General features: G+C 38.0%; 1 protein-coding gene and 1 long non-coding RNA gene across 3 annotated transcripts in view; one reads left to right on the forward strand and one right to left on the reverse strand.

The window, feature by feature from the left end:
• The first annotated feature begins 1440 nt into the window (after nucleotides 1–1440).
• Nucleotides 1441–18888, forward strand: part of bicdl1 (BICD family like cargo adaptor 1) — a 61433-nt gene continuing 43985 nt past the window's right edge. Inside the window, exons 1-2 of one of the 2 annotated variants that reach the window (XM_030142701.1) lie at nucleotides 1441–2455; nucleotides 5120–5335. In XM_030142701.1, the coding sequence (XP_029998561.1) occupies nucleotides 2060–2455; nucleotides 5120–5335 (612 nt within the window). In that variant the 5' untranslated portion in view covers nucleotides 1441–2059. The remainder of the gene's footprint in view (nucleotides 2456–5119; nucleotides 5336–18888) is intronic. The other variant, XM_030142702.1, reaches the window with a different exon arrangement.
• On the reverse strand, nucleotides 6847–13981 carry LOC115425279 (uncharacterized). The gene is made up of 3 exons (XR_003936222.1): nucleotides 13970–13981; nucleotides 13806–13808; nucleotides 6847–6933 (listed from the first exon to the last, which is right to left on the reverse strand). It is a non-coding gene; the product is annotated as an uncharacterized LOC115425279 (long non-coding RNA).

Consider the following 18888-nt stretch of genomic DNA (forward strand, 5'->3'; position numbering starts at 1 on the left):
GTGTTGTTTAGAAATGAATATGAACTGGTTTTCTTTGCATTATTTGAGGCCTGCATCTTTTTGTTATATTGACCATGTGTCGTGTTCTGCAAATACATGCTCTAAATAACAATATTTCTATTTGGAATTTGGGAGAAATGTTGTCAGTAGTTTAGAGAATAAAACAAAAATTATCATTTTACTAAAGCACATACCTATAAATGGTTAAATCAGAGAAAGTGATCATTTTGCAGCGCTTTTCCACACTTTAAAAAAAATCCTGTTGTTTTTACAGAAAAAAACTGGCAGCTGTGGTTTCCAGAACAATACCGTAAAAAACACATCCAACTGTAAACATATTTATGGAGTAATATGTAGATTTAACATTTTAAACATGTATATTTAAATGGTAAATGGACTGCACCTATTTAGCACATTTTCTACACCTTCATGGTGTCCAAAGCACTTCCCAAAGCCACCAGGTCCAGCTGGGACCAATTTAGGCTTCAGTGTCTTCCATGGACACTTGGACATATGGACAGTTGGAGCCAGGATTCGAACCACCAACCCTTTGGTTGTTGGACGAGCTGCTCTACCAACTCTACCAACCCATTAATTTACAAATTTAAAATGTTAAATTGTTAAATGTTTACTTTTTTATAATTTTTTTTATTTAAAAAAAAAAAAAAAAAAAAAAAAAAAAAAGCAAATATGTTGTTATTTCAACATTATGGTCTTGCAGTTTAAACGGCACCACATTGTTTTTCAATTTACAGTTTTATTTTCTAAAAACAATAGAAATACATAATTTCTACATACAAGTCTGGTTTTGTTAACATACCCTTCCTGTAAAAATTACAGCTATATTTGATTCAATCGTTAACACAAAATCTTTTTTCAAATAAACAACTTTGCATTGTATTGTCATTTATTTTTTTTATGTTGCAATTTTACAACTTTTTGGTGTTAATTCTACAGTCATTTTTTACAGTGCAGATCTGTATATAAGGGTTTATTTTATGAAATATTGTCTTGTGGTTTTTAAATTTCACTTTTCTTCAGTAATTTTATTCATTTATTTATTTATTTATTTATTTATTTTAAATCACCCAACCAAACTTAAGATAAGATAAGTTAATTTTACTGATCCACAGTGGAGAAACTTGTATTTTGTACAGAACAGAATAAAGTGCACTCACAGCAAACAAAGAAATATGAGATAGATTTAAAAAAACCCAAAAAACAATAAATGTAAAAACCTCAAATCTAACACCTTCTAGCTCAGTACAAAGAAAAACAGTGAAAATGCGGATGAAACTACCGTCCTGAAGGTCAGCATTATAACACGGACACCGGTTGTAATAAAGTCACTATTATTAACCCGTCCGTTATTATCTCTGAGTCTAAAGTCACATGCCTTCAGGTTAAAAGGGTTCCTTGGTGCTTGAACACCTCTGCTGACGGCCGGTGCCTCCCCCTCAGCCAGAACACTGTTCTTATTTTATCTGCTCATGTGCTGGACGGCACAGATGTGTGTGAGAATTACCAAAATATGGCGCTATCGTTTTCAGCCAATGGGGTGGGCGTTTGTAACAGGTTGCAGCTGGCGTCACTGCCGTGGCGGGCACGCGCATTTAAGAAGTGGAAGAGATTGAGGAGGCATCGGGGTCGCGCAGATCCATTTGGCTGGCAAATGCCGATCATTATGGGGGACCAGGACCCCGCCACGGGATGGACCCTGACCGACCGACCGACCGCTGCGGACAGCTCATCCAGGAGTTTAATACCGGGTTAAACACATTTTGCGCGTCTAATACTGAACGGACATTCGGTGAGCTGCAGAGAAGGCGGCGTTTGCGGGGACTGAACCGGAGCCGCGGCTGGTTGGTGGGTTAACGGGAGGAAACTGGACAGACAGCAGTTTTCTCTTACTGGATCCGGCTCCGAATTTCGAGAACGATGGATGAATTGTTGATTACAAGCCGGTGTTGTCAGCCCAACCCAGTCACGGCAGGGTGGGTTCAACCGGAGTAAAAATAAGTCGGCTCTTATCTGTTGGCTTCTCCCTCACCGGGCGCCGATGTCCACGTTCTGCCTAGACCTGCAGACGTCCGCCGTGGTTTCAGCACCACTGGAGCTGGACAGCGACTGCATGGAGCCCCTGCCCTGCCCCGGCGCACAGGAGCCCGGCGGCGGCGGCCAGGGTCACCCGCTGCGGCATGCCGGCTCCGGAGGCCTCGGCATGGCCTTGGAGGAGGAACTGGCCATGCTTACCGGGGAGCGGGACGACGAGGAGGAGCTGCCGGCCCAGGAGGCGCCTGCAGCGGGGCAGAATGCAGACTTACTGTCGCTCTTCCGTCAAAAGGAAAAAGACCTGGTTTTAGCTGCTAAACTCGGCAAAGCGCTGCTAGAGAGAAACCAAGACTTGACCAAGCAATATGAGAAAATGCACAAAGATCTCAACGAGAAACTAGAGGTAAACAAACATCAAACTAGAATACTAACTACATTTTAATATGTTCTCAAAGAGTGAAGCCTACTCATGTTTGGGCCCAGTGGAAACTCATAACCTAAACAAATGTCGTGTGCTTCTTATGAGACCTGTTAGGATTCTTTTACAAGTGCTTTACGAAAGTACTTCATGTTCTGGTTGTAAACACAGGCAGAGGAAGGACTCAGATCTTTTCCTTGAGTAAAAGTAACAATACCACATCATAAAAATACAAAGTCCTGTATGGAAAACCTTAAAAAAAAGTATAGGTAAAGGAGGATCAAATGTGACTCAAGTACAAAAAGTAAAAAAAAAAACAAAAACAACTCACTAACCTATTTTACAATATTTTGTGTCACTCATTTTAATTCCTAGTCTATAGTAATGCATCTGAATTCATTAGTTTATTCTACAAATGTATTCTCAGACATGAATCTAGCAAATTAAGTTACTTATTAAGGAGTAAAAGAACAATATTTGCTTTGAAATATAATGTAGTTGAAGTACAAGTAGCATAAAACAGACACATGCAGAGTACAAGTACCCTAGATTTGTACTTCAGCACTATATTTGAGTAAAACTATGTCAGTACATTCCACCACTGGAAGGAAATCATATATATTTATGATTAAGTCAACTACAACGGCACCCTCTTTACCGTTGGCAGCAACAGATTTGTGTTGTTTACAGTGAACCCAGTATATCTGCACTTCTGTTGTTGCTTTCTTCACAGAGGTGTGCACATGGCCTGAGAAAAACCACAAGCACTAATCCTGTTGCTATCCAGGGCTTACTGTATTCACTGTACATCTGTTCCCCCCTTTGATCCATATTCATCCTGGTGTTGCAGCTCAGAGAAATAAGCTGCCTCCTAATATGAAACACTGGTCATCAGTGATGCTGCTACAGTTCCTGGTATCCTATTTGAGTTGGATGTTGATGTCTTTGTGTGATCCTGTGTTGATTCTCCTCTCATCCCTCCCTTTGTTCTGGCATTTACCAAGAGATGGAAATAGTGATCACGTAGATGCCAGCTGCTTCAGCCTGGGATGTGAACGTAACAACCACCGCCATCCAAATTCTGACAGCCACTGGTGCTGCAGTGCATCTGTCCACCATTCACTGCCTTCTAGAGAATAGAAAGAAGCGTCCTATTTTCTGAACTGTCACTTAAAGAGCTAGAGGCGCCGGAAATTGGCTCAGTTGAAAATCACTATATTATACCCCTAGTGTCAGCCTGCACTGATTTTAACAAGATTTCAGTTTCTGTGGGACACAATTATGAAACTTTCCTCATTCTCAGCCTTTAAAAAAAATTGTGTCTTTATTTGTCAACTTTACAAAAGGTTCTAGTTACTTTTAAAGCTGTAAAATCATGGGGCGGCCATGGCTCAGATGGTAGAGCGAGGTCGTCCGATAACCGTAGGGTTGGCGGTTCGAATCCCGCTCTATCCACGTGTTGTTGTGTCCTTGGGCAAGACACTTCACCCTCCTTGCCTCCAGTGCTGCTGCTCACACTGGTGTATGAATGTGTATGAATATTTGGTGGTGGTCGGAGGGGCCATAGGCGCAGATTGGCAGCCACGCCTCCGTCAGTCTGCCCCAGGGCAGCTGTGGCTACAAATATAGTTTACCACCACCAGAGGGAGAATGTGAGAGTGAATGAATAATGGATCCTCTGTAAGCGTTCATAGAAAAGTGCTATATAAATCTAATCCATTATTATTATTATAAAATCATCAGTCTCGTGGAACATCTGCATCTGACTGCAAAAAATATATCACAAAGCTAATAACTTTTAGCCCCAAGAAGTCAAGCTCAAAAAGCAACCTTTTTTTGGGCACAAAATGATGTGAAGCCATGAAATTAACCACAAATTGTTATATAATTCTGGAAAAAAAATGTATTTATCCTGTACAGCTAGATGTATAAATGGACCTGGTTGGCCACATTTCCTGACTAAAAATGTGTACTCAGTTTTAAAAAAAAAAAAATTTACACAATCCAGATCAAGGTTTTTCCTGTTTCCAAAAGACTTAGATGCTGTCTGTGGTGAATTATTTGCATTTTCCCCCTATTTTTTCCTCATTGCTTTCAACTATTGTCCTCAGTACATATGTGTGAAAGAGCTCCCAACACTCATCCTACTAATGGTCAAAAGTCAACCATTACAGCAGGGAAAAGTGAGTGTGTTTTTAGTCAGTTTAATGCTTTTCTCATTTTAGAGGAATTTAGCTAAGGTGGTCCCAGTGCATACAAAGGTATGGAAAACACTGAGGATGTGTTTTTAGATATGTGAGGATATGACAATATTTAGTGCAGCTTATCTGCAAGTCTGTACCCAGCCCCAAAAGTCTAAATTAGTGATTTGTTTAGTAAATTCTCACAAGATAGTCATTTATGAAAACAAAACAGCAACATGTTGGAACTTTGGCTCATTTTACCTTTTTATTTAAAGACCCAATGAGTAATTGATGACTTTAAAAACTAAAAAAATCCATTATTTATGAGTGGACATGGACTTTATAAGGGACATACATTTTTTTCCGTTTTTTTTTTTTTTTTTTTTAATTAAATATTGCCTTATTTTTTTTAAATTCCATCTAGCTGAATGAATGAAACTCTAACCCTTCTTTTGTCCACATACAGCACTTGGAGCAGGAGAAGCATGAGTTGCGTCGGCGTTTGGAGAGTCGGGAGGGGGAGTGGGAGGGTCGTGTGGCCGAGCTGGAGACGGACGTCCAGCAGCTGCAGGGGGAACTGGAACGCCACCAGGTCCAGTTGAGAGACGCCGACAGGGACAAGACCAAGGCCATCAGTGAGCTCTCCGAGCAGAACCATAGACTGCTGGAGCAACTCAGTAGGGTGAGCACAAGAGTGTGTTTGTGTGTGTGTGTGTATAGTGTGTGTGTGTGTTAAGGTAGGCTCCAGATTTACTGCTTCAGGCACGTTGGGTCAATCTGCATGGAAGATTTAATTAGTTTGGGCTTTGAGTCACTGAGTCACATGATGTTAATACTGCTTTAGAGGTCCTTCCACCCCTCTAAGAAACATTGGTATGCCTGTGTGTGTCTTTGTCATGTGTGTCTTTGAGTGTGTCTTGTCTACGTTGTGGCCTCGAGGCCACTCAGTCCAGTTCACATTTGCATGGCTGACATGACATAAGATGCTCAGCCAAGTGAGGAATCGTCATTCCACTAGGGGATCTACCACCCAGTCTGTGTTTTTTTTAAACTCCACCTGAATTATGCTAACTCATCAATATAAAAGTAGAGCTTCAGGGTCTTACACTGAATTATTTAAAATGATTGGACTGCACACTTATGCAACACCACTTTGCATATTGACAGGTCTTCCGGTGCAGTTATTAGGGTAGAAAGACAGATTATGACACTTTGGCGGTGTTATTTTCAGACACTTTCATCACAACGAGGCCCCGTTTCAAGTGAAATTAAAGTGATAGGTGTAGCAGAGAGTGGCATGTGTACTTCACGTTATATATAGCACCTGTTGATGATGTGAACTGCATACGAGGCAGGATACGGTGAGATTGACAGTGGATGCAGATTGATGGACCAGGACTGTATCCATGGCTGATTAAACCCAGCTAAGGAGCTCAGCACAGCTCCTCAGTCTAGTCAATCTACACAATCTACACAAATAGGACTCTGGGCATGTTTAACAAAACAACAGTTACACTGTCATTCCTGCACAGGGTGTAACACTTACACTAATAGATTTAGAAGTGTTAGATAATTTATGTTGTTTTAAGAGTTAATTTCTTATTTTAAATGTTCATACATCTGTAGATATGTAATTAATTCAAGAATCGTGTCAAGTGAAATTATCTTGCTACATGGACAGATAAATTCATTTGTTTTGAGTACCTTTTTCCTCAGATTTAGTGTTTTTATCTTGTTTTTAGACACCCCTTTTTTGCAGTGTACTGATACCTTATGTATGCTACACTGCCACTGTGGCCTAATTTCCGCAGGATACACTTGGCTTCTGTATCAGTAATCAGTTACAGTGATCCCATCTGGTCCAGAGCTTCCCATTAGAACTCCGGAATGTTAATAAACTCAGAAAATTTGTGGGGATAAAATGCCTTACTGTATTTAGGATATGCCTCATTTTTCTTTGCTAATTAGGAGCAACCTCAAAACTAACTCAGACGGAAATAATTCAATTAGGAGTGATTTACTGACCCAAAATGCAGATTATATGCATTTGATCTGCTGGTTCCGAAGATATTATAAATCCATTTGTCAGCTTATTGTTAGCAAAGTAGCCAATATCATCAGTCAGGACACTATGCAACTGTGTCAAAACCAGGTAACCTTTTAAGCCTAGTTGTTCCTGGACACTGAGGGCAGCCACAGTTCTGTCTGCGTTACCATGGTAATGCTATGTGACGCTTGTAGTAATATACACATTCTATATACCCACGTAACCAAAAGAATCTCAGTTAAAAGCTTAATATAGTCAATTGTCGGGTAATAGAAAAAAACTCAAACAAGCACTTAAGTGGGCAAATATTTAAAACAAGCTAACAGTCTTAGACCAGCGTATGTCATGATTAACCCATAAAAACCCAAACATCCATCGGCAACCAAAACCATCTACTGATCTAAAATGTCTAGTACCTGCTGATCCATTAATCTTATCAATACATGTAAATAATTGGTGTAAAATGCAGTTTGTCATCTTTTCATCGTCATCAGATACGACCCATTTGGGTGTTGAGAGGCTTCATAGTTACCGTGGAAACACCATTATCTTCTACAGCGTTGGTTCACCAGAAAAACCCATGAAGTTGGATCAATGATATTGGATGGAAATGCATGGTTTATGTTCAGTTAATGATAAATTTGACTGAAAAAGTTATTTTTTTTCCTCAGTTTTCTCTGCTATTGATATAATAACCCTCAACTTTAATCTGAGCTTTTATGAACATCTACATGAGCAGTTAATTAAATACAGAAAAATACCTGTCTTATACTGATAAAGTACAAAATACAGAGGATAATATTGTAAATAAATGGTGAAAAATCATTTAAGAAAGGTTAAATATAGAGAAAATTTAATTTGGGAACTGACATAATAGTAGCGCTGGGTTATGGGTTAATGTCATAAAACAGACCAAAGAGACAAACTTTACAGAGCTAAGCTAACACTGAGCAGATCCAACAGTACACGTATTATTTGTCTACTGTTAAAATTCACTGAATGAGACAAAGAAGAGCAAAAATAAAGGTCTATTATGAAGCGGTGATCGTGAACTTTGTCTTACTTTTGCTGTTGTCTGATTATAACTTGGTTTTATATGTATGAAACTTTAGCCGACAGCTGATCCATTGTTTTGTGTTACATTAAAATATTTCCCATAAATGACCCAGGGCTTAACAGGTTTTAATATCCCCTGTCAGTCAGGACTACACTCAGTAGCTGTATTTCTTAAAAGATGATTTTAACCATATCTTCTCAGTGAACTGCCTTCTTGGTGGTATGAAAAGAGAAGAAAAAAAAAAAAACACAGCTAAAAAATGTTGAATATAATAGAAAAAGATCAAGCTATTAAAATAATGAAGAAGAAAACAAAGTAGATTAAGTAATCAAAAGCTGAGCAAGAAAATTTGACAGTCAGTAGGTACTAATGTAAGGGGATAATATCTTGGAGAAACAAAAATATATCTTCAAATAATAAAAACTAAGGTAATGGAACCTGAGAATAATACAAAACTCGCAAACTGGATGTATAGAAGAATCAAATGATGTAAAAGGCCTAAAGGGTTCAATCTGGCCTTCAGGATGGAAAATTACACAGAGGACATTAACAGTCAAGGGTATCACTGAGTCTTGGCAAGTTGTTTTGATCATGAAGTTAAATACTATATTTTTCCGCTCTAAATGCCTGTTACTAAGTGTTTTGTGTATTTGTAGATCCCCTGTGATCTGTAAGCTGTAACGCACATGTGTAAACGATAAACTGAGGCATAATATTGTTAAAATTGCACTTATTTTGAGTTAGAAATTTCAGGATGTTCATGATTGTTCAGGTTATTCACATTCACACACTTTTTTTTAGCGCTAAAATAGAGACACATTTGGAGTTTTCATTATTTATAGGTTACGGTGTTATTATTTTACTGGTCAGGCCGCTTGAAATCAAATGTGACTATATGTGTCCCCTGAACTAAAACGAGTTTGACACCCCTGCTCTAAAATCTGGTCTCCACAGTGTCTTTTTGGGAACGTTTGACCCCTGCTCCACATCCATTTTAACCCATAGAGACCCAAGCAGCCACCAGCAACCAAAAGCATTTACTGAACTGAAATATTTCATAAATGTTGATCCACTAATCTCATCAATGCATGTAAATAATTGGTGTAAAATACTATGTTATCCGTCTTTTCATGGTCATCAGATATGACCCATTTGGACATTTAGAGGCTCCGTAGTGAATGTGGAAACACTGCCATCTTCTACAACATTGATTCACCAGTAAAACCCATGGAGTTAAATCAATAACAGTGGATGGACACACTTGGTTTATGTTCAGTTAATGATAGATTTTTCTAAAAAAAAATTCACTTTTTCTTCTCTGATTTTGATATTATTGCCCTCAAATTTAACCCATAAAGACCCAAACATCCATCATCGACCAAAACCATCTGCTGATCTAAACTGTTTAGTACTTGTTGATCCACTGATTCTATCAATACATGTAAATGATTGGTGTAAAATGCAGTTTGTCATCTTTTCATAGTCATCAGATATGACCCATTTGGATGTTCAGAGGCTTAAAAGTGAACATGGAAACACCGTCATCTTCTACAACATTGATTCACCAGTAAAACCCATGGAGTTGGATCAATGACAGTGGATGGAGACACTTAGTTTATGTTCAGTTAATGATAGATTTGACTGAAAAAGTTAGTTTTTCTTCAGTTTTCTCCATTTTTGATAAAATAACCCTCAACTTTAATATATGCCTTTATGAACATCCTCATGATCAGATCAGATCAGATAAGATAAGATAAGATAAGATAAGATAAGATAAGATAAGATAAGATAAGATAAGATAAGATATGCCTTTATTTGTCCCACAATTGGAAATTCCGGGTTTACAGCAGTAAAGTACGAGCACACAAGAACAAAGAAGTGCAAAAACAAGAAATCAGTAAATTAAATACAGAAAAATTCCTGATTTATACTGATAAAATTCAAAATATAGAGGATAATATAGTAAATAATTGGTGATAAATCACTTAAGAAAGGTTAGATATAGAGAGAATTTCTTTTGGGACCTGCCATAAAAGTAGCACTGTGTCTTTATGGGTTAATCTGAGCTTTTATGAACATCTACATGATCAATAAATTAGATATAGGAAAATGCCAATTTTGTCTTAAGAATGCAAGATACAGAGGATAATATTAGAATAAAGGGTGATAAATCACTTAAGAAAGTTGAAAAATGGGTTATGGGTTGAATGCTTCATAGTCTGTGGTCCTGAATTGTTTGGTTAAAGGACATCATCTTTAAGGTTGGTGTTCAGATGCAGATCCACACTTTGCTTCTTAATGTGTTTGTGGGTTCTATAGTACAAACACCTGTGAAACCAGACTGTGCTCACACTGTAAACACACTCATACCAGTGTGGTCTGCTGCTGCCGCTGTGTGCAGAGGTTCCATTTCACAGTGCTCACAAGCCGGACAAGCCCGTGCAGGTGCTTCGATAACCTCGTCAGTGGTGCTTTCTATGGTAACGCTCACGTTTGTGTACGTTGCTCAGGGCTGTTTGTTCATCCTCCTGGGAGAAGATACGATCTGCTGCCAGGCACACGCTGCTCAGGGACCAGAAGCCTCTGCGAGGTTGACACGCTTCCCATCGTACACCCTCAGCTCTGTTTCTCATCCTGGTCAGATTAAATTAAATCAGCCTCCTGCTCTTTGTTGCACCACCATCATCACATTTCGAGTTCAATCCAGTTGCTATGGAAGACCGAGAGCAGGCACTTAGCATAATGAGGCATTTAATTAATTGAAACCTTAAATTTCATTCATCAACTCGTGGGTGCGGGAGTCTATAACGATATTCCCTCAATGTGGTCAGTATCGTGTTTTGGGGGGAGAGCACATTTTGTGGTCTGTGTGACTCAGTGAAATTCATGAGACCTAATTGAGTGCATCGATCCAGATCTCATGATTTAGTACGATATGCAGACAGAGAGACCTGCTGGGTAACAGAATAAATGAGGTCAGCCACAGTGATCCTTTTTCTGTCTGTCTTTGTTTGTTTCCTCTTATTACTTACTTATTCTGTTCTGTGAAATAGGCTGCGACTAAGTGCTGTTAACTGTTTATAGCTCACAGCGAATGAAGAGATTATAAAATTACCTTGAGAAAACCCTGTCACAGTGAGGCCACTAGAGGCCTGCTATTTTCATTTCTAATAGGGAACCCTTTATCTGGCATGTACATGTTTGGATCTAATCAGGTTTCAGTTTTATTGGATTGAGTTGTGTTCAAAATAGAAGCAGATGTGCCTCTACAGCAGTGGTTCCCAACCTTTTTTGGCTCATGACCCCATTTTAATATCACAAATTTCTGGCAACCCCAGACATTCAAAACAGAGACATTTTTTTTTGCTAAAATTAATCTGTTTTTTATCATGTAATAGTTTGCTATGTTACAAATAAATGTTATTAGACGACATTTAGGCTATATAATGTCTATAATGCACCTTTTTGTTGTCTGTTTCTCAGTTTCTCTTGGACATGTCTTATCAGGGCCAGGTGGGTGAAAAAATCTTTCCATTCTTTGTTTGGTCCAGTTTTCTGACTGTGACTGTGTCAGGGCAGGTTGAAGCGTAGTAACACACGCGGTCACATGATCAGGTCAATCAAGATATGCCCTCTCAGATATTATATCCTGCATTTTATTTGAACTTGATTTTTATTAGGAAAAGTGTGTGGTGTTTTAATTATAATTAAATATACATTGAATCATTAAAAAATATTTTTATTAATAATTTTAAAAAATTTGTTAGCAATTATTAGAAATTTCAGGCGACCCCATTTGAATTCCAGGCGACCCCAAGGTTGAAAAACACTGCTCTACAGTGTCCAGCGTCATGACCTGGCTCAAAGCTATAACAAAACAACCAAACACAACAAGTATGGTTAACTAAAATTTATTATAAGTAATTAAAGAAAGCCAAAATAACCCTACCAAAAGACAAGAGCCAAAACTGAAACCATACCTGGCCAGATGACAAACAACTCAAAACACAAAAGAACAGGAGGTCTGGGCAGTGCAGCAGCACAGCCCAAAATGAGCGAGGAAGAGAAAGAGACTGAATGCATCTCAGGTTTTATGGCCACACCCCAGGTGATTGCAGGAGACAGGGCACCTGCAGGCCCTAGAATTAGAGCATCTAGAAAAGAAACTAAGAAAACGAAAGGCTGGGCTGTGACACCAGCAAGTGATTTTGTGTTGGTGTTGTGGTCCTATCTATGAGAAATCACATCTCAGAGAGGTGGGAGTGGGCAATAAGGATTAGCTTAGACTTCTGAATGACACAATGATGAAAATCACAACCTTTGGCTTCCAATTTAGAGCAATATCCTGTACTTATTGTGGTTTTCTGGATGGTGCAGACACGGATAACTTTATTATTTGAAAGGAGACTCCACACTCAGACATCATATTATAATTTAAAACAGAAACATTAAAAATATAACCAGGGACCTTTCTGTGTGGAGTTTGCGTGTTCTCTACATATTTGCGTGGGTTCTCTCCGGTACTCCGGCTTCCTCCCACCATCCAAAGACACTGATAGGTTAATTGGTTAATTTAAATTGCCCATAGGTGTGAATGTGAGAGTGATTGGTTGTTTGTCTCTATATGTCAGCCCTGTGATGAACTGGTGACATGTCCAGGGTGTACCCCGCCTTCGCCCATAGGTAGCTGGGATAGGCTCCAAAGACCCCCGACCCTAGTGAGGATAAAGTGGGCTCAGAAGATGACTGAATAAATGAATATTGAAAATATATAGTACTTAAACAATCAAGTAAATAAGTATCTTTTTCTGCATTATACACGTCCTATAAAAGGCTCAGCCCATAAACCGAGAATAAAAAATGTTTACCTCTTCTCATGAAATGATTGCGACAATGTGATTTGAGCTTGATAAAGTGTATCTGGGACTCACTATGTAATCACTGGACCTGGTCAAAGGTGATTACTGATGTGTATAGATAGGAAAAAAAAGAGGAATGTGTCTGAAAACAAAATTATTCCAACTCTATAGGTGACAGTGTATATTGATATTACAGCTGCACAATGAAAAAAAGCTGCAGTTTAATAATCCAGCATGTGAACTGGAATTGAAGAGCTACTGTGGAAATCTTGTAAAATATGTCCCTGCAGTTTTGTACAGTTTCTTCAAATTTTTATATTAGTTTAAGTGTTCTAAGTTGGAAAAAAAAAACATTTCAGTGTGTCAGTAATCGATGTAGTTTCCCCGATAACCAAGCAAGTGGACTCACACTAACAATATTATCCACAATAACCACAATGTCCTTCACACAAAAAAACCCAATATCTGTCGTAGGCCTGTAGTGGACAATTAAAAAGATCAATATATTGACTGGGATCAAGTAGGTATTTTCTGAAATGACCACAGAAATCAATTATTTAAATCATGGGTGATTAAACTGACTTCATGTGTATTTGTGAAACACAGAAATAAATTATTTGTGGAGTTAACAGTATAACTGATAAATCTGTTTTGTTTTTTTTTCATTACTCATAGTATTCTTAATTTCAGCTTTTAATTTAAGCATAAATGTCACTATATTAATAATAGGGATTATTTCCAGGTGCAGATTAGATTTGGTAAGAAACTATGCCTTATGCTCCTAATAACTGAGCTGTTACCGTCACTGAATCTGTTCTTGACAAAGCTTCCCTTGGCTGTGGTGATATGACCTTGAGCAGACAGGGCACTACATAGGAAGTGATGTAATTCACAGGGTAAGATGCGGCACTGACGAGATTAGGCTCTAATCCATGGTAATAGCTTTGCCGTATGCATTCAGTCAGGAACCAAACAACTCAAATCCATACTCTGCTTAATTAATAACAGCAGGTGACTCGATATGTGGGTAAAGAAGATCTTCACTGTAGCTTCATAGAACATATCCTGGCCAAACACATATACCCCTGTGGATATTCCCTTGTGTGGGCGTACAGCATATGCATATTTAATTGAATTTACACACAAACAGCAATATATGTAAACCTTATAAGCCACAGAAATACAAAACAGACTCCCTTTGGTGCATGAGTAGTGCTGAGGAGGTGTGGTCTGTTTGGGGCTTCAGTGTGAGGACAGCCAATCTTCTCAGGCCTAATCTGATCACACTGAAGCAGCAGGAAGGAGACCTTTGTCTAATTATATTACCACACATGCTCAAAGGCAGGCAGCCACACACAACTCCACTATAAGTGTCTGTTTGCTTTATGGTTGACCAACAGTCTACACTGAGGTGTGTGACTTTGGTTCATAGAGCATCTCATGTGTTGTGCAAATTTAAAACACTATCCAGAATGCCTTTTAACAATTTATTTGTCAAAGGTAAAAGGTTGGAGCTACGGCCAAAAAAGACAAAGACAATAAACTGTTTAACTATTTGTTTTGGGCTGAACACTAGAACTCTGAAGGTGGAAGCTTTATATCATAATACTGGAAGATCTTAGAGTATCTGTGTGTGTGTGTGTGTGTGTGTGTGTGTGTGTGTGTGTGTGTGTGTGTAGAATTACATAAAGTAACACAAAACATTGAATTTTTTTTAAGTTAGAGAGGCAAAAAATTCTATTGTCATAATGATTAATTAGTTATTTATTTATAAAGTTTATTTGATAGGGACAATGCAAATTACATAGTATAACTTGTACCTGTTACAAACAAACTGTAGTAACTGAAGATTCACATAAAGAATTATAGCTATGGCTAGTTTCCATCTCCAGTTCCTAGTCAGGCTTTTAGTAGAGAAAAAGAAAGAAAGAAACATAAAGAAACGTAAAGAAACATTTAAGGTTGCATAAAATGACATGCTATAATCACAAATGTAAAAAAAATATATATATATGTATATATATATGTGTGTGTGTGTGTGTGTGTGTGTATATATATACAGCATATGGTAAATATTTACATCAAAGTTACGTAAAATTACAGTAAAATCAGAATCGTTAAAAAGGCTTGCATCCCTGATTTTGCTTTAGCCAGCCTTTGATGCTTTTTTTTAAAAAGTTGCTATGTTAGGCTGAGCAATATTAATAAAAAAAATCTAAACTTTATAGTCTGAATAGCATTTTATGTTGTATTTATGTTGTATATATCAGCACTTTTTCTAATGTGGGTTAAATTATCAGTTGTTTTCGTCAAAGTACAAGACATCACAAAAACACTAACTTTACATGCCATCAAAATCTTACACAAACTCCTGCAGGTTTAAGTGGATTTATCAGTAGACTGTAAAGAATCAAGAATGAATGGATACATGTATTTGCTTAGAAATATTACATGCTACAAAAAATGAAGCAGACTGTAAATATACATATAGTTTTTATACTTTATTTAAAAGTGCCTTTCTGGGCACATATGGACACCATACAGGAAGAAACATTAATAAAATATCAATAAAATAGAATATCTGATAGATTTACACACACACACACACACACCTACACACACACACACACACATATATATAGCTTCACACACAGTTTCTGACAAGACAAGACTTCATCAACACATAATAAAAAAACTTACAGTCGATAGTTACAAAACAGTCATTTGTGCGAGTTTAAAAACAGTCATATTGACCAAGCTCATTGATTTCACGCTCCTTTAAAATAGCTGTAAATTCACCTATAGAACATGGGTAAAATCAGTGTGTCTTTGGATGGATCCTGCTTTTTTAGCCTCTATAATTAAAATAATTGAACGTTATTCCATCATTTTCTCTGATGACTCACCCTGGTTGGTAATTTAGGCTGTATAGGGTGAGTAACATCATTTCTTTTACGCCATTGCCACCATCAGAAGACATGTAATGTGAATATTTTTGACAGGAGCAGAAATGTTGCATCCGGTCTTACAGTATATCTTGCTTCGTCTGAGTCAGCTTGATTTTTTCTGTTACAATGAAAAGCCATCAGCTCCTGTCACATCGTCTCACTGGAGCACATACAGTACCTTCTCCCTCCCATCATGCCAAGGTAGCTGCTGCTCTGGGGATCTGCATTCTGATTGGCAGCTATTGTCACTCGAAGGATTTGTTACGCAACTGTTTGAACGTGGGGCTGCCCATCCTCCATAAGTCTAGACGAAGCACCGCTCTGCGAAAGTGACTCAGGAAAATACCAGAAGCACCGAGACCACAAGTCGCAGCTCCACCAATCCCACATCTCTGCGGTTGCTATGACAACCGGAGTGACATGCAAATCGAAACTCCATGTGTCGTTACCATGGGAATGCGCTCCACAGAATGCACGGGGGTATAGTTTGATGCTGGGTCGCAACCAGAGACCCGTGACGTTACCTGTAGTTGTTATTTTGGAGATGGTGTTCTAATATACAACCACAGCGAATCAACTTCAGCTGACGTCGTTCCTGTTGAATGTAGGGTAAATTCTCTGAGGTAAATGAGACGCTGTGAAGGAACACGTCTCTCTGCTGAGTCCTACTTTGCTGCCCTGGATTCAGATTTCCCCCGATTTGTCCTGTCCTGCTGATAATGTCCGACGTTGCATCCAAGGAATTTATTTTCAGATTAAACAAGTGTCTCTAAATCAGGGAGTCTGTGGATTTTTTTTCCCACATGGTCTCAATCCGTCAGTGTGTTAGGTCAGTGGGTCGGCTGTCACGTTACTACTGTGACCTGCCTCTGAGCTGACCTCCACATCTGTTTCCCACCAGAGGACACAGATGTGGATGTGGAATGAATTCCCCTCGTCTGCTCACCACTGGCTCAGAAACATAAGCTTGTAGTAATGACATAGTGACTTACAGTGTATAAGAAGGACTGCAGCTGAAAAAGACAATATTAAGTGTTTGTGTAAAGCCTGTATTTCAGCACTGAGCCCAGAGATTTAACCCATAAAGACCCAGTGCTACTTTTATGGCAGTTCCCAAATAAGTTTTTCTCTAGATTTCACCTTTCTTAAATGACTTATCAGCATTTATTACCTCCGCCAAGGAGGTTATGTTTTTGCTGGCCTTGGTTTATCTGTCTGTCTGTCTGTCTGTCTGTGTGCAAGATAACTCAAAAAGTTATGGACGGATTTAGATGAAAATTTCAGGAAATCCCAGATAGCAAATATTTTGGCAGTATTATGGTATACATTTGGCATTTTTGGCTTTCTTTTGGCGTTATGAAAACCTTTAGGCTTAACTGTGGTATGATTAAGGTTATCAATAATAGATATGGAGGCACCAGCAATATATGGCTGAGTTATGGCATATGTCTGGTAAACCAAAAGACTGGGCAAAGAGCGGGATCAAGTATAGGGATGGTATGGCATGTTTTGGCTACTTTTTGGCTGGATTATGGGGGTTTGGGGCTGTTATGGAAAAAATATTGCTCTACTAATTCGTCTTCAATAAACAAGGATAAGTTCAAACGTTCAGTGTCAAAGAAATCCCTTTATTTGGAGCTCCATAGAAAGAGATACCCCTCAGACAAAAGACTGAGACGTTCTGAACCCAAAAATACAAATCACCCTGTAGTCTTCTGTCTCCCATGAGAAAATTATGATGTGTGGAAAGTGTTTTGGTTAGTGTCAGGAACTTAGAGATAAGACCTCTGTGAGAACTGTTGGTTTGGCCTTCTACTCTGGACACAACACAAAAGAGGTCAAAACTGCTCTATAGTACACAGTGACATGAATATATCTGAAATAGAGTTAGAAGCCTATATGATATATGAAATATATGAAAATATATATATGGCTATAAGTAATTTTGCCATTACAGGGCTTTTCTGGGACAATTATGGCAATATTTTGGAAGTCTGCAATTAGTTTTGGGTAAATTTTGGCTTCCTTCTGGTTTGATTTTGGCCCATTTTGGCCCATTTAGGGCCCATACATCCGCCCAGAACTTTGCCAAATGGCATGCCAGTTTTGGGCCAGATTTAAGCCATAATGGTTTTGCTACCTGGGATGTTGATACTGGCACAAGGAATAAATGATTAAATATTGGTGGTGATCGGGCAGGGGGGGCACTGATCTGCCTTGGCAGAGGTCTGCGCTCTCCGAGTGCTTTTCTAGTTATCATATTATCCTCTGTATTTTGTGTTTTTTTCAATGAAAACCATGTATTTTCTTGCATTTAATTTACTGATCATGTAGATGTTCATTGAAGCTTAAATTAAAGTTGAGGGTTATTATATCAGAAACAGAGAAAACTTAAGAAAAAGTAACTTTTTCAGCAAATATATCAGTAACTGAACATAAAAACAAGCATTTCCATCCATTGTCCTTTATCAAACTCCATGGGTTTTACTGGTTAATTAATGTTGTAGAAGATGATGTGTTTCCACGGTAACTACAGAGCCTCTGAATGTCCAAATGGGTCATATTTGATAACCATGAACATATGACAAACTGAATGTTACACCATTTTTTTTACATGGATTGATAGGATTAATGGTTCAGAAGTTATTAAATATTTTTATATCAGTAGATGGTTTTGGTCGCCAGTTGCTGTTTGGGTCTTTATGGATTAAAAAATTAACCACTCAGATAAAAACAAAACCAGAAAAAAGCACATATTAAGCAACAGGTAAAAAAAAAACATTTATTTAGTTATTATTAAGAGTTATGCAATCCTTAGACCTAAACAACCATTGGAAACTAAAAGTATCTATTGATCTAAAATGTATAATAACTTTAAAACCACTAATCCTGTCAATACATGTGAATATTTCAGGTAAAATGCAGTTTCTCAGCTTTTATGCCCCATTCGAACATTCAGAGGCTCCGTAGAGAACATGAAAACACTGTCATCTTCTTCAATATTGGTTCACCAATAAAACTGATGAAGTTTGACAAATAACAGTGGATGTATATGCTTGAAAAAGTATTTTTTTTCTGTTGTGATATAATAACATTTAAATGTATGTTGAGTTTTTATGAACATCAGCATTATCAGGAAATTAAATATAGGAAAATCCTTGCTTTCCAATGAACAATGCAGAGGTTAAAATAATAAACAGTTATAAATCACTTAGGAAAGGTTAAATGTAGAGAAGAATTAATCACAAAAACAGTCCTGGGTCTTTAAGGGTTAAAACAATGATTTACTTATGTACTGAAGTTTTTTTTAAGAATATTGTTGGA

This window comes from Sphaeramia orbicularis, chromosome 9 (genome assembly GCF_902148855.1).
Source record: "Sphaeramia orbicularis chromosome 9, fSphaOr1.1, whole genome shotgun sequence".
Taxonomy (NCBI): domain Eukaryota; kingdom Metazoa; phylum Chordata; class Actinopteri; order Kurtiformes; family Apogonidae; genus Sphaeramia; species Sphaeramia orbicularis.